The sequence below is a fragment of the Platichthys flesus genome, chromosome 11, assembly GCF_949316205.1.
Source record: "Platichthys flesus chromosome 11, fPlaFle2.1, whole genome shotgun sequence".
Taxonomy (NCBI): Eukaryota; Metazoa; Chordata; class Actinopteri; order Pleuronectiformes; family Pleuronectidae; genus Platichthys; species Platichthys flesus.
The window spans coordinates 26,291,691-26,313,892 of record NC_084955.1 but is presented as its reverse complement, the minus strand read 5'-3'; the positions used below and the strand labels follow the sequence as shown (position 1 = coordinate 26,313,892).

Genomic DNA, 22,202 nt, shown 5'->3' with positions numbered 1-22,202 from the left:
CTTTCTCTTGAAATCCTGCGTCAGTGTAAACGTGTTCCGATGTGGCGGGGGGGCTCGGTACCTGAGGCGGTGAAGCTGAGGGCGAGGCACAGGGCGAGCAGCGGGTCCATCTGCCTGCAGGAAATCCAACAGCTTGACAAAGATCTCAGTGTGAGCGGCGGCTGGAGTTAGTTTCAATCCAGAGAAAGACTCTTTTATACAGCTCACCTGCAGGGGGGGGGGGGGGAGGGGCTGGGATCTGGAGCAGGCCTCTGTGTTCACAGTTTGAATCATTATGACTCAGATTCACTTTCCTTGGTCAGTTTTCCTCCTTCAGACAAATAGAAATGATCACTTTCATCATACAGCTGCTGAAACAAGGAAGTATTGATTGTAGTGTCTTTATCAAAATTAATGTTGAGTTTCATACTCATAAGCAAGTTGAATATTTTAAGGTTATTTTAATGAAACATTAAAATACTTTATTTCTGCTGGGACTTGTCTGTTTTTCTACTATTATTTAGTTGTACTTGTATTTGAAATGAAATTAATTTGCCAAAAATGACACAATACACAAAATACAAGCCATTATTTCAACACAAAGTTTATTTTGAAGGTATTTTTATTCATGATTTGGTTTCAGTGATCAAAGGTCAAAGGTCAAAGTGAGGTCATCCGGAGACAGAAGTTGCGATGGCAGTGATTGTAGTTGTGACATCACAGACACGGAAACAGCTTCGAGTTTGAAATGATTTTTAATGATGATTTTGTTCAGAATTGAAAAATAGAAAGTTTTTTGTTTGAATCAGAGAGAAGCTGGAGACTTGAACATGTGACATCGTCGGTTTAGCTGTAGGAATCTTTCTCAGTCTGTGATTGGCTCGATGAGGCGGACACCGGGGACTCGAGGGTCAGATCAGGCTGGACAGGTTCCGACTCACCTGGGGGGGAACGAAGTCAGAGAAGAAGAATGTCGGTCTTTATGTTAAACATCAAAGTATCATTGAATCAGGATATAAATATCTTCCTCAGGACGAGCTGGAGAAATCCCCTGAACGTTTGAGAGGACCACAACCAGCAGCTGATGTTAGGACGTCTACCTGCTCTCTGCCGCTCCCCTGGGTCCTAAAGGTGCATGTTAATGTCCTGTTTGTCCTGTTGTCTCACATCATTCACTATGAAGGACGATTAGAGGTCGTGGGGGAGCGGTCCGGGGGACGACTAACACAACGCAATGCGTGAGAAGATTAAGAGAGGCGGGGCTAAACATCTGTGACCAGCTTCTGCTCTCTGGAGAATAAACCAAACAGGAAGTGAGTGACTGTTGTGTTTTTTACCTGTTGCACTTCTCAGTTTGGCCCCCAGGTGGCTCCAGAACGAGCAGTATTGCTGACGCAGGCCTTGATGTTGGAGGAGGGCGGGGCTCATTTCCAGGTAGGTGGGTGGGGCTTCAGAGGATCGGACCGGCTGCCAGCGGGGCAGAGCTGACTCCTCCCACACTCTGGATGGGTTTGGGTTCCTGAGGAGAAATGAGGAGAAATGAGGATTTGAACGCTCGTGTCCTGGTGGTCAACACGGAGCAGAGCGTCCCAGCGACTCACCCTGTCCTGACGAAGCTGGAGACGTAGGTCATCGTGGCCAAAGAGAGGCGTCGATCAGAGGACGTGAAACGCTGAGAGCTGATTGGATGATGAGGAGTCCCGAACAGAAGCTGAACATCCAGAGGAACAAACACATCGGCCCTGCAGACAGAACCAAACGATCACGACACGCTGAAGCCACTGATCTTAACGACTTGTGAGTGTTTCCTGGAGTAACCAGAGAAACAACATGGTGGAAAGTAACTTAATACTCAAGTGCTCAAAGTAGCTGAAAGTAAATCAACTTCTTGACTCTAGATTCTTAAATCTGAGGTTTGAACTGTTGACTGGACAAAATTAACTTTGACCTCAGACCTCTACGAACAAACCATCAGTCAAAACCAACAGGGACCAGTTCCCTGACGTCACCTGTCCTGAGCGCTGGACGCGGGCTGATGATACAGGAAGACGTTAGCTCGGCTGTTAGCCCAGTGGCTCGCCATCTGGAGAGCGGGACAGATGATGAACAGATCTCTGCAAGACAGACGGAGAGAGAGAAAAATACAAATATGAATTTAAAGGTTTTCATTTTACTGAGACGAACCGTCTTCATCCTCCCACAGTCTCACCGCGTGGCGTTGTTGAGTGCTCTGGAGAACAGGTTGTATCCGGAGGGGGAGGGGCTGTGATCCAGAGAGTAGAACCAGGACGCCGCCTCCTTCAGCAGCTCGTTTCCTGCCTCGCCGCCCAGAGAACGAGTCAGCGCCTCATAGAACGCAGTTTTACCATCAGCTCGACCCTGAAGCTCCTCGAAGTCCTGAACAGTCAACAAGCCGGGGGGGGGGGGGGTTGTTTATATGTCAGTGTCTAATTCAGACTGTTCTGGTTGAAATCAGAATATTGTTTTCATGGAAACATGTCTATTTATATGAATCTGCAATTAACAATTATTATATGAACCTTTAAACATATTTATGTACTGTAAATAAAATGATTATTTATACTCTGCTCTGATTGGATGATGGATTTATTTGTTATTTTTTTCTTTTATTTTGATAGACACAGGAAGACAGGAAAAGGTTGATACAAATACATAACTGAAAGCTGAAGGTTGATTTAAAGAATTAAATAGAATTAATCCAAACTTATTTATTGTTTTATTTTCAATCTGTCTTTCTTGGTTTATTTCTTTCTTGGTTTTCTGACCTTGATCCTGCGAGCACGGCCGATCAGCCCATCGTGCTCAGAGGTTCCCAGCAGGAGGTCGACCCTGAGGAGGGACGAGCGAGGACTCGACCCAGCGACCGGGGACCAGGACCGGAACGGACCGCTGAGCGCCAGCAGCTGTGACAGGAGCAGAGGTCAGGAGCAGAGGTCAGGAGCAGAGGTCAGGAGCAGAGGTCAGGAGCAGAGGTCAGGAGACGAGTAGGAACCTGACGCCCTGTTCTGGTTCCTGAAACCTACCTTCGTCTGAGCGGCGTTGAGTGTGTGAGTGGGCGTCGCTCTAAGGCAGGTGGCGAGGTCAGAGGTCACACAGCCAAGCTCTTTGGCCAAATCGAGCGCCTGGCGTCTGGAGGAAGATGGAGTCTGAAGCAGTGACGGAGAAAAGACAGAACCGCCCTGCAGGAAGAGGAAGTGATGTCATCACAATGCAAATCAGCTGTGTCAGTCAAACTGATGTTTGATCTGAAAACATCTGGAGCCCCCTGGTGGCTGAACAGGTATACAGTGTGTAGTCCCAGATGTGTTTGGTGTCTTACATGCTCCACGCTGTCAGTCACATGACTCGTGTTGTGTTCACATGTTTGGACTTTGGGATGTTTCTCACCATCAGGATCATTCGCTGGAACAGAGGTGGAGACGAGGAGGAGGAGGAGGAGGAGCGGAGGTGAAGGCTGGTGATGTCAGCACCGCGACGCTCTGCCGCCACCGTCACTCTACTGTTGTCTCCGCCCACCAGGGAGATGTGGGCGTTAACCCAGCGAAGCACCGCCTCCTGGTCTGACAGCCCGTAGTTACCATGGAGACCAGACTCACCTTGAGAAACGACAGTGAAGGTCGAGATGTTGAGAAAGGTTTGTGTGTCTGTGTGTGTGTCTGTGTACCTGTCTGTGTGTGTCTAAGTGTGTCTAAGTGTCTGTGTGTGTGTCTGTGTACCTGTCTGTGTGTGTCTAAGTGTGTCTAAGTGTGTGTCTGTGTACCTGTCTGTGTACCTGTCTGTGTGTGTCTAAGTGTGTCTAAGTGTGTGTCTGTGTGTGTGTGTGTGTGTGTGTGCCTGTGTATGTGTGTGTCTAAGTGTGTCTAAGTGTGTCTAAGTGTGTGTCTGTGTGTGTGTGTGTGTGTGTGTACCTGTCTGTGTGTGTCTAAGTGTGTCTAAGTGTGTGTCTGTGTACCTGTCTGTGTGTGTCTAAGTGTGTCTAAGTGTGTGTCTGTGTGTGTTATTCACCGAGACTCAGGAAACCCAGAGCATCGGTCCGGTAATTAGCTGTTACCACGACGATGTTACCCACAGCAGCGAGGGCGGAGCCATCCAGCAGCCCTGGGTTCGGATTGGCTGAAGGGTTGAAGAAGAAGACCAGGACTGGGACACGCCCCCTCTGACACACAGACGACAATAGGTGAGTGACATCACAGTGACATCACATTGACATCACAGTGACAGCAGTGACATCACAGTTACTCACCTGAGCAGCTGGTGAGAAGACGTTGAGATAGAGACAGTCCTCACTGGAGGACAACGCTGCATCACCGGGCTGGACACAACTGAGACTGAAACACACACGAGACAAGTCGGCTGGTGAGACAGGTGGAGGACATCAGAAAGACAGGTGGAGGACAGGTGGAGGACATCAGAAAGACAGGTGGAGGACATCAGAAAGACAGGTGGAGGACATCGGAAAGACAGGTGGAGGACAGGTGGAGGACATCAGAGAGACAGGTGGAGGACATCGGAAAGACAGGTGGAGGACAGGTGGAGGACATCAGAAAGACAGGTGGAGGACATCAGAAAGACAGGTGGAGGACATCAGAAAGACAGGTGGAGGACATCGGAAAGACAGGTGGAGGACATCGGAAAGACAGGTGGAGGACATCGGAAAGACAGGGGGAGGACATCGGAAAGACAGGGGGAGGATATCGGAGAGACAGGTGGAGGACATCGGAAAGACAGGTGGAGGACATCAGAAAGACAGGGGGAGGACATCGGAAAGACAGGGGGAGGACATCAGAGAGACAGGTGGAGGACAGGTGGAGGACATCAGAAAGACAGGTGGAGGACATCAGAAAGACAGGTGGAGGACAGGTGGAGGACATCAGAAAGACAGGTGGAGGACAGGTGGAGGACATCAGAAAGACAGGTGGAGGACATCGGAAAGACAGGTGGAGGACATCGGAAAGACAGGTGGAAGACATCGGAAAGACAGGTGGAGGACATCGGAAAGACAGGTGGAGGACATCAGAAAGACAGGTGGAGGACAGGTGGAGGACATCAGAAAGACAGGTGGAGGACATCAGAAAGACAGGTGGAGGACATCAGAAAGACAGGTGGAGGACAGGTGGAGGACATCAGAGAGACAGGTGGAGGACATCGGAAAGACAGGTGGAGGACAGGTGGAGGACATCAGAAAGACAGGTGGAGGACATCAGAAAGACAGGTGGAGGACATCAGAAAGACAGGTGGAGGACATCGGAAAGACAGGTGGAGGACATCGGAAAGACAGGTGGAGGACATCGGAAAGACAGGGGGAGGACATCGGAAAGACAGGGGGAGGACATCAGAGAGACAGGTGGAGGACAGGTGGAGGACATCGGAAAGACAGGGGGAGGATTTTCAGAGAGACAGGTGGAGGACATCGGAAAGACAGGTGGAGGACATCGGAAAGACAGGGGGAGGACATCGGAAAGACAGGGGGAGGACATCAGAGAGACAGGTGGAGGACAGGTGGAGGACATCAGAAAGACAGGTGGAGGACATCAGAAAGACAGGTGGAGGACAGGTGGAGGACATCAGAAAGACAGGTGGAGGACAGGTGGAGGACATCAGAGAGACAGGTGGAGGACAGGTGGAGGACATCAGAAAGACAGGTGGAGGACATCGGAAAGACAGGTGGAGGACATCGGAAAGACAGGTGGAAGACATCGGAAAGACAGGTGGAGGACATCGGAAAGACAGGTGGAGGACATCGGAAAGACAGGTGGAGGACATCGGAAAGACAGGGGGAGGACATCGGAAAGACAGGGGGAGGACATCGGAAAGACAGGTGGAGGACATCAGAGAGACAGGTGGAGGACATCAGAGAGACAGGTGGAGGACAGGTGGAGGACATCAGAAAGACAGGTGGAGGACATCAGAAAGACAGGTGGAGGACAGGTGGAGGACATCAGAAAGACAGGTGGAGGACAGGTGGAGGACATCAGAGAGACAGGTGGAGGACAGGTGGAGGACATCAGAAAGACAGGTGGAGGACATCGGAAAGACAGGTGGAGGACATCGGAAAGACAGGTGGAGGACATCGGAAAGACAGGTGGAGGACATCGGAAAGACAGGGGGAGGACATCGGAAAGACAGGGGGAGGATATCAGAGAGACAGGTGGAGGACATCGGAAAGACAGGTGGAGGACATCGGAAAGACAGGGGGAGGACATCGGAAAGACAGGTGGAGGACATCAGAGAGACAGGTGGAGGACATCAGAGAGACAGGTGGAGGACAGGTGGAGGACATCAGAAAGACAGGTGGAGGACATCAGAAAGACAGGTGGAGGACAGGTGGAGGACATCAGAAAGACAGGTGGAGGACAGGTGGAGGACATCAGAGAGACAGGTGGAGGACAGGTGGAGGACATCAGAAAGACAGGTGGAGGACATCGGAAAGACAGGTGGAGGACATCGGAAAGACAGGTGGAGGACATCGGAAAGACAGGTGGAGGACATCGGAAAGACAGGTGGAGGACATCGGAAAGACAGGGGGAGGACATCGGAAAGACAGGGGGAGGATATCAGAGAGACAGGTGGAGGACATCGGAAAGACAGGTGGAGGACATCGGAAAGACAGGGGGAGGACATCGGAAAGACAGGGGGAGGACATCAGAAAGACAGGTGGAGGATATCAGAGAGACAGGTGGAGGACATCGGAAAGACAGGTGGAGGACATCGGAAAGACAGGTGGAGGACATCAGAGAGACAGGTGGAGGACATCAGAGAGACAGGTGGAGGACATCAGAAAGACAGGTGGAGGACATCAGAGAGACAGGTGGATGATGCAGGGTGTTACCGTGCTTTCGTGGCGTCCCAGGTTCCTGTCCAATCAGGCAGTTGAGCTTCTTCAAAGCGGAGTGATCCTATTGGTGGACGGGCGTAGGGGACTCCCAGAAACTGAACGACCGTCCTCTGGTCCGAGCCGACGGATGTCTCCACGGCGACGCCCTGCAGGACCCCGTGACCAGGGACGGAGACGGTGGTAACCGTGGAGGACCGCACTGAAGGAAGGAAAACAGGAAGCTGAGCGGAGCGGGAATCAAACCGTCGACAGAGCTGCTGTCCGCTATGCCTGGCTCACCTCTCCTCAGGAACACCTGGGGGGCGGGCTCTCTGATAACCAGCCTACAGGAGGTGGCCTGTCTGGAGGAGCCGGGGGCGGAGCTTAGCCCACAGGCTGTGGTGTCGGGGTAAAGGACGCAGCGAGAGGCAGACTCCTCCTCTCTGAGTGACACGGCAACACATGACTCCGCCTCCTGGCAGGCTGAAGGGAAAAGAGCGTCAGCGAATCGAAACGCAGCGACACACCGACTGCTGTGATGAGTTTATCGTGGTTACCATGGAGACACCAGTCCCTGGTCGCGTTCCGGTCCGTGGTGATGTCACGGCTGATGTGGATGACATCATACGTGGAGAGAGAGGGGTCGACCAGGACGGACGAGTCAGAGAGGAGACGCCACTCGTCCTCAGACACTGACACACAAACATCACGCACACGCTTAAGTCTCACTAATAGTTGTCCTGTTACTGTAGTAGTAACAGTATTGTTACTACTACAGTAACAGTGCTGTTACTAAGTAGCTTTAGTAGTAGTATTTGCACTATCAATAGTAGCAGCAGCAGTATTACTGCCGTCATAACAGTACTGCTAGATACACAAGAAGCTGTGGTAGTAGTAGTAGTAGTAGTAGTAGTAACTTCAGTACAAGTATTCTAAGTAGTATTAGCAGAAGTATCTATAATACCACAGTATTATAAGTAGCGGTGTCAATAGTAGTACTGCAGGTTTGTTACCGTTGCGTGGACTCAGGCTGAAGGTCGGACACAGAGCAGGAGATGAGGTCCACTGATTCGCTGAAATCACAGGTCACATAGCACTGTGTAATTATACTACCTGTGTGTGTACTTGTACTGTGTGTGTGTAGTACTTGTGTGTACCTGGTTTGAGGTACCAGCCGAAAGGATCAGGCGATGTCTTCACGTCTGAGGCTCGACAGTCCTGAGTCCGCCAGGAGGTCATGTGATCTTCACCACAGGTCTGAACCCCGAGACTGATCAGAGACAGACACACAATGTCTGCACCGCCTGCACGCACACGCACACGCACACGCACACACATTTCATTAGTCGACGTTAAAGTGTCTCTGATGTGTCAGTACAACCTGCTCCTCTGGCTCCACCTACTGGTCAAAACGTCATGTAGAGGAAACCAACGCTCCCATTTCAGAACGACCAATCAGAGCCAGTGTCTGACCGAGTGTCAATCACTGCTCAGTCAAGTCCCCGCCCCTTTTTCAAATTTGTTTTCTACAAATAAACAGATCAAAATCCAGGTTTCCATGGTTACCTGGAGATTTGGTGTCTCTGACGAAACCAATTCCACGGCAACAAGGATCCTCATCACAACGCCGCTCGCACTCCATGAACCTGACACACACACACACACACACACACACACACACACACACAACCAGAAGTTATATGCTTTAATTCACAACAATTGAAACTCTCATGATATCAAAAATCAGCAAGTTGTGTAGTTGTCAGCTGAAGTGTGTGTGTGTCTGTGTGTGTGTGTGTGTGTGTTACCCCTTAGACAGTGGCGTGTTGGCGCTCAGACTAACTCGGCTGCGGACCGAGTATGAAACCATCTTCTGGAAGGAAACTCTCTCGTAGAAGCTCTTCACTGGTCCTGACAGGTCCACTGCTCATTCAGAGGTCAGAGGTCAGAGGTCAGAGGTCGCAGCAATAACAGTAGAGGAGTAAACACTTAAGTTTGAACGTTAATGAAATTTAAAAAGCTCTGACTTTTAAACATGTCTTAATTTAAATATATATCTCTTGATTTCAGGATTCTCACATTCAGAGTTTATTTAATGTGTGTGTGTGTGTGTGTCGGTGGGGGGGAGGGGGGGGGGGGTATCAGTACCCTTCTTAATGTAGGTGGTGTTAGGTGTTCTGTCCAGCAGGGGGCGGCACTGTCCTCTCAGCGGTTTGTCGTACGCTCCACAGACTTGAGTGTTCGGAAACAATGAGCAGCTGAAGAAACTTGCTGAGTCAACATCTCTGACATCAGCGATGGAGCAGTGCAGCTCGGCCTCGCAGCCTGACGCACAAACAACAACCACAACATTACATGTGTTTTACATCCTGCATCAGCTTTCTCACAAACAGGAAAACAAAGAGTCGTACGTGTGAGACACCACAGCAGTGCCTGCTGGGAGTTGTAGTTCTTCTTGTTGAGCCAGAACGACAGAGTGGAGAGATTCCTCTGAGGATCCACAAGGACGTCGTCATCTGACAGAGCGTCAAACTTCTGCTGCACCGAGCCTGAAAACACACACACACACACACACACACACTAAGTACTGTTTTAAATGTCTTTTATAAAGAGACATTGTTATTGTTATCTATTAAAAACCAGATGAACGAACCGTCCAGAGAACGACTGAGTTCCGCTGCCGCACAGGAAGCAGAAGAAGAAGAAGAAGCAGGAACTGAATCTGAGAAACAAACAAAGTGAGGGTCGGACAAACTTCTTACCTCTGGAGGAACAAGCACCTGCTGAAGATGCTCCGCCCTCCTGGCAATGCTACAGGTCAAAGGTCACAGTCAAATACACAGTCAGAGAGAAAATAAATTGCGACACACGTGACCTTTGACCTGCTCACATTAGTGAAACTGTTAGCAAGCTACGTTAGCAATACTCTATTTCCCTGCGGTTCATCCTCTGGGATCATGACAGATCAAACTAAATAGAAAGAACGTCCAGCGGCCATGGAGACATTTCCTCTGCAACCACACAACAAACTCAGGGTCAGGACTGACAGCAGAGGTCAAAGGTCAGTACCAGTGTTTAGGTAGACCGACTGGAAGGTGATGAGGGACGCCTGGTAGTCCTTGTTCTTACTGTCAGCCGGCAGAGCAGCGTCAGCTGGGGACAGACAGACACACATCGGTCAGTACAGGGACAGTAGAGACAGAGCAGAGACACTAGAGGCAGAGCAGAGACAGTAGAGACAGAGCAGAGACAGTAGGGACAGAGCAGAGAGTAGAGACAGAGCAGAGACAGAGCAGACAGTAGAGACAGAGCAGAGCAGAGAGTAGAGACAGAGCAGAGAGTAGAGACAGAGCAGAGAGTAGAGACAGAGCAGAGAGTAGAGACAGAGCAGACAGTAGAGACAGAGCAGACAGTAGAGACAGAGCAGAGAGTAGAGACAGTAGAGACAGAGCAGAGCAGAGAGTAGAGACAGTAGAGACAGAGCAGAGTGTAGAGACAGAGCAGAGACAGAGCAGACAGTAGAGACAGAGCAGAGAGTAGAGACAGAGCAGAGACAGAGCAGAGAGTAGAGACAGAGCAGACAGTAGAGACAGAGCAGACAGTAGAGACAGTAGAGACAGAGCAGAGAGTAGAGACAGAGCAGACAGTAGAGACAGAGCAGACAGTAGAGACAGTAGAGACAGAGCAGACAGTAGAGACAGAGCAGACAGTAGAGACAGAGCAGACAGTAGAGACAGGTTTTGACGTCAGTGAGTCATTTTTTTATTTTCTCACTAATGATGAAATTGAATCCTCCGAAATCGAACAGGAAGTTCCTCTGCTGCTCGTTGTAGGTTAGCCCCGCCCCACAGATACGACTGGCTGCTCCCTGTCCAATCACATCCCAGTCCTTGTCCATACACATCAAGACTGACGGAGCTCTCAGCCAACCACAGAGCAGAGAACCTGAGGGGAGGGGCATACGCTCACACGATCATTGACTCCTCCCTGGTTCCAGGTCTCGTGCTGTGTCTCAGGGACGTACCTCCGTTCAGGCGGTTCTGGTTGAGGACGAACCCGTCGCAGCAGGAGTCCCGGCTGCATCCGTCCTGACAGAACCGGTGAGCGTCCGACAGGGACGTGGGACTGGAGAACACCTGAGTCCTGAACACCCCTGAGACCACCTTCGTCAACCTCATCCTCTCAAAGGTCTGCTGCTGCTGCCGCGAGGAAAACTCCTCCCCTGACACACACACACACACACACACACACACACACACACACACACACACACACACACACACACACACACACACACACACACACACACACACGTCAGTGATGCTTGTTTTGTAAATGTCAGTCGTCTGGTTGCCTTGGTAACAATACCTTTCTTCCTGATGACCATCAGATCAGAAGCTCCGCCCCTCACTCGCACTGAACAGCTGAGCCAATCAAAGAGCTCAGCCTCAGGATTACCCAGAAACCCAGTGGTCTGAAGACACACACACAAACACACACATTAAATACATGACAATTGTGTTGATTTCAGAAAAGATTTACAGTCTGTGTGTGTGCACCTGTTGAGAGTTGTTGCAGTGTGTGTTCAGTGTGTGTGTGCTGTACAGTTCACACTGAGTCTGTTTGTTGAACAGCGCCACATGGTGGCAGGATGGGTTAGCTGCACACGCTGAGGAAAACAAACAGGAACAATCAAATATAAGAACTTTGTGATTATGATAATAAAATATAAATATTATGATTCAGTGAAGAATTGAACCTCAGTTCTCTGCAGCTGCTTATTTAATGAACTTCACTTTAATCACAGTTAACAGTTTCTACTTGTTCACTGTCAAATCTATAAACAAATGATAGAGTGGGGGGGCTGTTTGACCTTGGACACAGGCTTTGAGGTCAGAGGTCATCGTCTGCAAGACTTCAGCGTCTTCAGCTCCGACAATCAGATCTGATCCAGGAACAGCCTGAAACCTGCTGAGAACTACAACACACACACGAACACACCCTGTTACAGAGGGAGTTACACTCCTACGAGTGTTAGGAAGCTGCTCTCTGATTGGCTGCTCGTTCATCACCTGAACACTCCTCATCAGTGATGGCTTTGTCACTGTTGGTCCATTCAAGCTCCGCCCCCTCGCTACTGAAACACCTCCACATGCCAGACAGGAAGTCAGGCTGGGCCGACAGGAAGTCTCCTCCCTCTGAGCACCGCAAACCCCGTCTCTGACACTCGGTGACACCTGACACAGACAGACAGGGATCAATCACTGACGCTCAGCGGCTGGATGAGCGGCAGGAGGCGAGCCCAACTGAACGACTCACATTGATTGACAGATGATGCTCCAGCAGGTGAGGAGCCTCTGGGACACTTGTTGCAGAAGCCCCGCCCCTTTTCTTCCTGATAGGTTCCCTGTGCACACAGAAGACACGCCCCCTCCATGGAGAAACTCCCAGCAGGACAAACGACTGCAAAGAAACAGATGTGAGATTCAGGTACAGGACGACACAAGAGACCAGGGACAAGAGACCAGAGACCAGAGACCAGAGACAAGAGACAAGAGACCAGAGACCAGAGACCAGAGACAAGAGACCAGAGACAAGAGACAAGAGACAAGAGACAAGAGACCAGGGACAAGAGACAAGAGACAAGAGACCAGGGACCAGAGACAAGAGACCAGAGACCAGAGACCAGAGACAAGAGACAAGAGACCAGAGACCAGAGACCAGAGACCAGAGACAAGAGACCAGGGACAAGAGACAAGAGACCAGAGACCAGAGACCAGAGACCAGGGACAATAGACAAGAGACAAGAGACAAGAGACAAGAGACCAGAGACCAGGGACCAGAGACAAGAGACCAGAGACCAGAGACCAGAGACAAGAGACCAGGGACAAGGGACAAGAGACAAGAGACAAGAGACCAGAGACCAGGGACCAGAGACAATAGACAAGAGACAAGAGACCAGAGACAAGAGACCAGAGACAATAGACAAGAGACAAGAGACAAGAGACCAGAGACCAGGGACAAGAGACAAGAGACAAGAGACCAGAGACCAGGGACCAGAGACAATAGACAAGAGACAAGAGACAAGAGACCAGAGACAAGAGACCAGAGACAATAGACAAGAGACAAGGGACAAGAGACCAGGGACCAGGGACAAGAGACAAGAGACCAGGGACAAGAGACAAGAGACAAGAGACAAGAGACCAGAGACCAGGGACCAGAGACAATAGACAAGAGACCAGAGACCAGGGACCAGAGACCAGAGACCAGAGACAAGAGACAAGAGACAAGAGACAAGAGACCAGAGACCAGGGACCAGAGACAAGAGACAAGAGACAAGAGACAAGAGACCAGAGACAAGAGACCAGAGACCAGAGACAAGAGACAAGAGACCAGGGACCAGAGACCAGAGACCAGGGACAAGAGACAAGAGACAAGAGACCAGAGACCAGGGACCAGAGACAATGGACAAGGGACAAGAGACAAGAGACAAGAGACCAGAGACAAGAGACCAGAGACCAGAGACCAGAGACAAGAGACAAGAGACCAGGGACCAGAGACCAGGGACCAGGGACCAGAGACAAGAGACAAGAGACAAGAGACCAGAGACCAGAGACCAGAGACAAGAGACAATAGACAAGAGACAAGAGACCAGAGACAATAGACAAGAGACAAGAGACCAGAGACCAGAGACAAGAGACAAGAGACCAGAGACAAGAGACCAGGGACAAGAGACAAGAGACCAGAGACAAGAGACAAGAGGCAAGAGGCAAGAGGCAAGAGACCAGAGACCAGAGACCAGAGACCAGAGACCAGAGACAAGAGACCAGAGACCAGAGACAAGAGACAAGAGACCAGAGACCAGAGACAAGAGACAAGAGACCAGAGACCAGAGACCAGAGACCAGAGACAAGAGACAAGAGACCAGAGACCAGAGACCAGAGACAAGAGACAAGAGACCAGAGACCAGAGACCAGAGACAAGAGACAAGAGACCAGAGACCAGAGACAAGAGACAAGAGACCAGAGACCAGAGACCAGAGACCAGAGACAAGAGACAAGAGACCAGAGACCAGAGACCAGAGACAAGAGACAAGAGACCAGAGACCAGAGACCAGAGACAAGAGACAAGAGACCAGAGACCAGAGACCAGAGACAAGAGACAAGAGACCAGAGACCAGAGACAAGAGACAAGAGACAAGAGACCAGAGACAAGAGACAAGAGACCAGAGACCAGAGACCAGAGACCAGAGACAAGAGACAAGAGACAAGAGACCAGAGACCAGAGACAAGAGACCACTGGACTCACTGCAACCATCGCCATCGCTGGTCAAGATGTAACCACGGGAACAGCTGAAGGTTGGTGTTGTCATGGAAACCAGCGTGGACTGGATATTACCCAGAAGTCCTCGAACTCCGTCCAGAAGTCTGGACTCGTTCAGGAACACACCTGATTCAACACAGTACGTCAGCAGGTTCTTCATTTATGTTTATTATATATTTATATTTTTATTTATGCATCCTAGATGTGGTGAATTATTCAGGAAAAATTCAGATTCAAGATAGAATTGGTTCGTTCAACAGGTTCATGGTGTCTCTGCTCACCGATGTCGTGGAGGTCAGGGAGGTCAGATACCGGGAGGTCAGTCAGGCTGACAGACCATGTGACCCTCAGGTTCACTGAGGCGTCACCGTCACACTGCAGACGCACCGACGACTCATCACACAGCAACACTGTGCGGCCCGACACCGGGAGCTACACACACACACACATATAAACACACACACACACACCACACAACACACACACACACAAAGTGAAATGTATTTTTTCCCTGGAAATGTAAAATTTTTAAATAAACGTCGCAAATTACGAAAAACATGTGTGCGTCCTGCAGGTGTGACGTTTACCTGTGTGGTGCACAGCCCCCTGCTGGTCATGGAGCTGAACAGCAGAGACTGTAAACTACTGATCTGAGAGCAGGAGGACGTCAAAGACCAGTGTTGAGAGTACGACACCAGCTGGAGAGGCTGAGAGACTTCACACAAACACAAACACACACACACAATGGTAAAAACAGTTTGAGGATTAAAATTAAATCAGGATAAAATAAAAACACCAAATCAGTGAATTTAAATAAATGGTATTTTCTATATTAATTCTAAAAGTTGTTCTGCCCTCTAGTGGCCAAAATAGATTAATTCAGTTTTTTGTAAAGGCCTCGTCTTCACTATGATGGATGAAGTGAAACATTCTGATAATCTGTCGAGATAAAATGGACAATATGATCCTTTAAAAGGCTCTTACTCTGACAGGCTCCACTCAGCGGTTTCCTGTCTCCGCCCCATCGCTGAGTCTCGGTGTCACACAGGAAGCTGCTGACAGGTAGTGTGTTGTAGTAACCATGGTGACAGATGAGCTCACAGCTCTGCTGACCATCAGCCGCCGAGCGGCAGAGCAGTGCACCATGGGTAACAACAGGTTCGGGACAGAGAGGACCTTTAAAGAGAGACAAACATGTGGACCAATCAGCAGCCTCAGTCAGAGACGCTCTTCCTGCAACATCCACCAGGTGCTGCTGTGATTAAACTGAGTGAGTGAATGAGACTGTGTCGACCCGTCCCCTAAGGACACGAAAAGGACATACGATCACAATCTGGCGTCTGTCCTGTCTGTCGAAGCGCCCTGGTCCCATCTACTTCCTGTCCATCATCAGAGACACACCAACAGGAAGTGACATCACACTGCAGTGGGACGAAGGATCCGTCAGGTCGACACTCACGACTCTGCAGTTCACACCAGCTGGGACCTGAACACACCACACAAGGTTCACCAGTTTACAGATTGATGCACAGTGTGTGTGTGTGTGTCTGTGTGTGTATGAGTGTGTGTCTGTGTGTGTCTGTGTGTGTATGAGTGTGTGTGTTCGTGTGTGTGTGTGTCTATGTGTGTTTACATGTTAGCTGTCCTGTGACGTTTTGTGTTGCCATCTGTATCATCTCTCCAGTCAGAGGATTCACACACCAGCCTGCAGCGCCTCCTGTCTGTAGCACAGAGTAACTACCATCCTGAAACACACACACATACGTATTATATTATATACACTTAACTTTTGAAAATACAACAAGATGAAGGAGTTTATTCTTTAATATTTCACTTACTCACACGTGTGTGTTTTCCTACCTCCTCACATGTCGTTTGGTCAGAGGTGTTGGTGACATCAGAGCCTTTCATCCAACCAGAGAGCAGAGTGTGAGCCTGAGCTCTTTGACAGCGGGTCAGACCTGTAGGGAACAAACAAACACACACACACACACACACACACACACACACACACACACACTATCATGAGCAAACATTTCCACCTGCCATCAGGATGTCGACTCTTTGTGCGTCTGCGCTCGGAGCCTTTGAGGCGTGTGGTCTTACATCTGGGCAGGAGGAGTGAGCGGCTGCTCAGCGAGTTGGAGACGTACTCTCCATCTTCATCAACACACCAACACTGACCTGGAAAACAAAACACACATGAATATTCCAGAATTTTCTGAAGCACTGTGCAGACATGTGTGTGTGTGTGTGTGTGTGAGACCTGTGCTGTGGTAACACTGTGTGTCCATCCAGTGTCCGGCAGCATCACACTGAGGTGTGAAGGGCTGGTAGGACCGACGCTGAGGACGCAGGAACATCTGGACAGCTGAATCACATTGATTTAGCATTTTTCATCAAACCTAAATGACTCCTCTTGTCCTCAAACAGATTCTGAATCTGACTTACTGGAGGAGGCAGCCAATCGCAGAGCAGCGTAGGACTGACTCAGCATCTGCTCAGAAATCTGCTTCTCCTCCTGTGATTGGTTGATTTGAAGCTCATCAGGGGTCAGACGCAGACCTTCGGCCAATAGGAATCCGTACCCCAGAGGGATGTGTGAGGATTGAGAGAGAGCGACGACGCTCTTCACCCGCTCTCTGAACTCCGTGACCTCGGCCAACGCCACAGAGCAGCGACCTGCAAGTTACCACAGCTCCGGTTAGCGTGGCTAATGGGCTAGCATCCAATTAATGAGACTTCATAGGATCTGTTAACACTGTAGCTCTGCATCGTGGTGAGGAGACCAGGAACAGTTGCTATGCTAGCTGCTACACTAGCTGCTGTGCATTACGCAAATGTAGACTAGCATAGAAACTAGTCTGATGTGCCTCCCCTAACAAAGTCTGGTAAAGTGAATGGAGCAGCTGACCAATCAGAACAGACTTTACCAGGAAGGGCGTCTTAAAGAGACAGGAGCTAAAACCAGGTGTTAGAGACAGAGGCTGAAGAGAGGAGCTGCAGCGATGGACGGTGTGAGGACCTGATTCTGAACATTACATCATGAAGACATTTTACAGTCTTAACACTGATTGAAGTGATCAACTCACTGTATCACCAGTAATAATATCATCATATTCTTCTTCTCACAGACACTCGTCTGCTCTGAGCTAAGTCACTCTTCATGAGCGTGATGTTTGTGTGGTTGTAGAAGTTTGACTGACCTGTGAAGGACGGAAGCTTCTGTGCTGGTCTCTGTGGACCTGCAACAAGCAGCAGACAGACGGTCACAGCTGCTCATTCAAAAGACTCGTTGTGTTTAGTGAGAAAGATGATTAGAAATGTTAACATTACATTTTTCATCCTCTGAGACGCTTCTCCTTAAAACTGCTTCAACACATAAATTGATCTAAAGCAAAGACTGGTGTCAGTACATTAGTGACATCTTACAGTTGACAGCGCCCCCTGTTGGCCCAGCAGTTATGGTTTCCCCCTCAGTGTCCACACAGAAGCAGCGTGACCCAACACACTGCAGTGGAAAGAAGCCTCCCTCCTCCGAGCATGCTGGGATGTAGATTTCAGCTCCGGCCGACATCTGTCCTTTCACCTTCAGCGCCGTGGCTCTGTCTCTCTCACAGCGGGTCGGACAACGAGGCCGTCGACCCGAGGTCCGCGACCCTGTGACCTCCTGACCCCGAGGGTCGACACACCAGCAGTCTCCACCCTGACACTGAACCTCCTGGAATCCTCCGCTGGATGTGCAGGTGGGAACAAATACGGCCGCTGCATCGTCAGCAGAGCAGTGATGGAGCAGAGGAGCCAGAACCTGGAAAACAGCAAGACATGGCTATGCGATTGACCTTTGACCCTGGTTGGTTTTAGTAAGTCCGTCTACTGACGATTCTTTTGACTGAAACAACCTGTTGTCCCTAAAGTCGTCCCTAACCTGTTGTGGAGGACTCAAACCTTCCTTTGGGATAAAGTTAGAAGTGGTTCAGGTTTATCTCGACACTGATTCACCTTCATTATGTAAATTCTCTCTTCTCATCTGTACTAATGTTGTGTTGTTGTGTTGTTGTGTTGATGTGTTCAGTTCCAACAGCATGTGTGTGTGTCCTGGGAGAGGATCCTCACATGGGACTGAGCTCCATTCACTGATCACTAAGTTTCTATTCGACTCTTGTTGAGTTAAGAACAGGAAGTTGATTAAACTGGGAATATCAGACAAACTGGGAATATCAGACAAACCACATGTGTTTGATTGTTCAGTGTGAGAGACGCTCAAAGGTCGGTTCTGTTTAATGAACTGACTCTGACCTGCTGCAGGGAGGAGGTGCTGCTGCTTCCTGTGAGTGTGTGTTGGAGGGAGGCGAGGAAGGCGGGGTCCTCCAGCGCTCTGCTCACAGACTGGACCAGGTCCCGGTTCCTCTGGAGGCCGATGGCGACGCCGTTAGCGGAGAGCAGCTCCAGGCCGAGAGATCCTCGAGCTCCCACCGCTCCGCTGAGGTTGAAGGCCGCAGCACTCTTCAGAAACTTCCCCCCGAACAGGTTCTCCTGGAGGCGCCGAGGGGAGGCCCGAGCCAGAGCCTGCAGAGCTCCCCCCACAGATGGGAAGAGACCCTGGAGGACTTCTACCAGGCGGGACAGGAAGAAGGTCGGATCCGCCTCCACCGGCAGGATGTCAAGGAGAGGCCGAAGGAGCTGGAGACAGGAAGCTGGAGATCTGTCCGACGAGGCGTCAGGAGCAGGAGGATCAACGGGTCCAGAAAAAAGACGAGACAGAGCGAGACGACGCTGAGAGAGACAGTCAACACCTGAATCTGGAGGAGGAGAGGAAGAGGAAGAGTAGAGGAAGAGGGGAGGAGGAAGAGGCAGAGAAGAAGAAAAGGAGAGGTAGGGGAAGAGGAGAAGATAACACGTGATGAGAAAAATACTGATTCAAGAAAACAGGACATGAAATAAGGACACAGACAGAATAAACTAATGTTTAGGACAGAGAGGAGAGAGGACCACAGGACTCACTGCAGATCAGAGAGTCTCCAAACTGTCGGCTCCCAGGATGCTCTCTGCCTGTGGGCTCCACGCACCAGCACTGCCCCCCCTGCTGGCACTGTCTGGAAGTGAACGCTCCTGCGTCGTCACAGGACGGGACGTAATGATTGGACACGGCCGCCCGCCGCTCCTCCTCACAGGCCGAGGGACCTGAGGTCAAAGTTCAAATCAGTTTTAACCAGTTAAAGATTGTTCCAACTTGAATGAATTAAACGTTTACATCTGAAGTGTCCGGTGAGGGCGAGGCGGACTCCCAGCATCCTCCTCTGCAGGACTCTGTAGATGTTGCTCTGCGACAAGGAGCGACCGGACCGGAGTCCGGAGAACGCTGAGTCGTACACGTCAGACAGGAGGAGCTCCACACCTGAGCAACAAGCACATGGTCACGATAGTTTCCTCATTAGGGTCACATGGGAGCGGAGCATGTGACTGGGCCTACCTGTGTCCTCCAGCTCTCGACCTCTGCTGTCCGAGCAGAAGCAGTACGAGGAAACCATCGGGAAGGACTTCCTGAAACCGCTGAAGGTCTCGAAGGCTTCTGGGAACCTGACACACACACACACAATGTTATACACACAAACACACACTCTGAATGTCAGGTGTGTGTCCAGGTGTGTGTCCCTGTGTTATTAAGGTGTTTGTAGAGCTGTGTGCCCAGGTGTGTGTCAAAGTGTGAGTCCAGATGTGTGTCCAGGTGTGTGTACAGGTGTGTGCCGGTGTTTGTCCAGGTGTGTGTCCAGGTGTGTGTAGAGGTGTGTGTCCAGGTGTGTGTCCAGGTGTGTGTCCAGATGTGTGTCCAGGTGTGTGTAGAGGGGTGTGCCCAGGTGTTTGTCCAGGAGTGTGTCCAGGTGTGTGTGCCGGTGTGTGTCCAGGTGTGTGTCCAGGTGTGTGTCCAGGTGTGTGTACCTGTTGAAGTTGTGCAGCAGGTCCAGTTCTGCTCTGTCCGTCATGTTGATGAACTTGCACTGAACCGGAAGGAAGCTGCCGTCGGCTGCGCACTGAGGAGGAGAAGAAGACGTCGCGCCGTGGAGGAGGCGACGCCCCCTCACCTCACAGCTGCCAGGACCTGCAGGTCAAAGGTCAAGGTGTCAGCAGGTCACAGCAGCACACGGAGACAGGAGCAGTGTTCATACCCACAGAGATCAGGGGTCCCGTTCTGTCGGGTCCCGTACAGCTCCATCCCGTCCTGGTCCACGCACCAACACTGCCCTCTGCTGGAGTCACACTGAACTGACTCAAAGAGGCCGGAGGGGGAGCAGCGCAGGACTGACTGCAGCCGGCAGGGAGACGGACCTACAGACACAAGGTTCACAGACAGATCTCTCAAATCATTTTCCTCTGACTGAACAAACCTTCGAGATAGAAGGTGTGAGCTGACCTCTGACCTCTGACCTCGTCTCAGCTGTCCTTTGTTATAAATACATGAGAAACAAACACAAACTTCTCTGGAACAGATGTGATGGTCACACGTGTGTTAACGTGTTGTTGTGTTTCTCACAGTGAGGAGCAGAGCTGTTGGTTCGAGTCCCGACGACCTCCTGACCTTCTGCGTCCACACACCAACACTCCTGACCCCGCCCCCTGCACTGCACGGCTCTACACACACACACACACAGACACACACACTCAGTGGCAGGTTCATAAATCACTGTATGAACACACACACACAGACACACACACACTAATGAAGGCGACGGTTACCTGAACCCCCCCCCCTCTGTGCACTGAGGGACGTCGTCTTGTTGCCGGGCAACGGCCGCGGCCCTCAGCTTCTCACATTGGCTCAAGGTCTCCGTCTCCAGCTGGTACTCTGGACCACGGGGACATCATCAGGAGACAGTGATCAGGAGACAGGGACATCATCAGGAGACAGGGACATCATCAGGAGAAAGTGATCAGGAGACAGGGACATCATCAGGAGACAGGGACATCATCAGGAGACAGTGATCAGGAGACAGGGACATCATCAGGAGACAGGGACATAATCAGGAGACAGTGACATCATCAGGAGACAGGGACATCATCAGGAGACAGTGACATAATCAGGAGACAGTGACATCATCAGGAGACAGTGATCAGGAGACAGGGACATCATCAGGAGACAGGGACATCATCAGGAGACAGGGACATCATCAGGAGACAGGGACATCGTCAGGAGACAGTGACATCATCAGGAGACAGTGATCAGGAGACAGGGACATCATCAGGAGACAGGGACATCATCAGGAGACAGTGACATGCATTGATTTATTTAATGAGCAGAATGTTTATAATAATTATTATATTTGTCTCTGAAGCATCAAAACTAATGTTTTAGTTTCCATGTGAGACCACAGACAGAAGCTGAGGCCACAGACAGAGACCACAGACAGAGACCAGAGACCACAGACACAGACAGAAACCAGAGACCACAGGCAGAGACCACAGACAGAGACCAGAGACCACAGACAGAGGCCACAGACAAAGACCAGAAGCCATAGACAGTGACCAGAGACAAGAGACCAGGGGCCACAGACAGGGGCCACAGACAGAAACCAGAGACAGAGACCACAGACCACAGACAGAGACCAGAGACCACAGACAGGGGCCACAGACAGAGATCAGAGGCCACAGACAGAAACCAGAGACAGAGACCACAGACCACAGACAGAGACCAGGGGCCACAGACAGGGGCCACAGACAGGAAGCTGTGCTCCGGTACCTGAAGCTTTGCCCTCCAGCAGCTCGGGGACACTCAGGAGGACACAGGTGATGCACAGCAGCCAGGCCATCGTCGTCTTCGTTGTGACAGACTCAGCGTCTCTGCGTCTTTATAGGACGGTGGAGATGCTGAGTCACCGTGAGGAGCATCTACCAAACACACCTTCCTCCTCTTGTGCCTCCTCCTCCTCCTCTTGGGCCTCCTCCTCTGTCCGTCCTGCTGGAACCAGGAGTCCTCGAACACAATTCAGGAGGCGGACAGTGATCCGTGGAGCCCTGTGATTGGACGAGAGGCTCCTTGAAATGGGTGAAGAGGTTCACTGTGACGTCT

At 50.6% G+C, this 22,202-nt stretch overlaps 1 protein-coding gene across 1 annotated transcript; it reads right to left on the bottom strand.

Annotated features, from left to right (window-relative positions):
- Positions 1–625: 625 nt before the first annotated feature.
- Positions 626–21,942, bottom strand: tg (thyroglobulin). The gene is made up of 49 exons (XM_062399047.1): positions 21,873–21,942; positions 20,873–20,981; positions 20,670–20,767; positions 20,309–20,464; positions 20,078–20,237; positions 19,611–19,717; positions 19,392–19,535; positions 19,142–19,321; positions 18,437–18,939; positions 17,570–17,945; positions 17,344–17,382; positions 16,589–16,819; positions 16,404–16,508; positions 16,244–16,321; positions 15,998–16,098; positions 15,771–15,882; positions 15,462–15,623; positions 15,122–15,313; positions 14,725–14,852; positions 14,419–14,569; positions 14,123–14,263; positions 12,134–12,277; positions 11,887–12,051; positions 11,688–11,792; positions 11,374–11,483; positions 11,183–11,288; positions 10,839–11,036; positions 10,589–10,759; positions 9,884–9,967; positions 9,468–9,536; positions 9,226–9,363; positions 8,963–9,139; positions 8,623–8,737; positions 8,381–8,460; positions 7,972–8,118; positions 7,828–7,887; positions 7,372–7,506; positions 7,115–7,297; positions 6,830–7,034; positions 4,244–4,328; positions 4,006–4,156; positions 3,388–3,596; positions 3,024–3,179; positions 2,766–2,903; positions 2,189–2,376; positions 1,989–2,093; positions 1,581–1,721; positions 1,317–1,498; positions 626–920 (listed from the first exon to the last, which is right to left on the bottom strand). Exons 1-49 carry the CDS (start codon positions 21,940–21,942, stop codon positions 826–828), a joined length of 7,185 nt encoding a protein of 2,394 aa, XP_062255031.1. The 3' UTR covers positions 626–825.
- Between the last annotated feature and the right edge of the window lie 260 nt (positions 21,943–22,202).

Excerpts from the sequence above, each read along its gene's own strand:
- tg (XM_062399047.1), bottom strand. The coding sequence starts at position 21,942 with ATGGCCTGGCTGCTGTGCATCACCTGTGTCCTCCTGAGTGTCCCCGAG. Across the intron at positions 9,364-9,467 it reads ACTCAGTCGTTCTCTGGACG|GCTCGGTGCAGCAGAAGTTT; the intron begins GTTCGTTCATCT and ends GTGTGTTTTCAG. Across the intron at positions 2,094-2,188 it reads GCACTCAACAACGCCACGCG|AGATCTGTTCATCATCTGTC; the intron begins GTGAGACTGTGG and ends TCTGTCTTGCAG.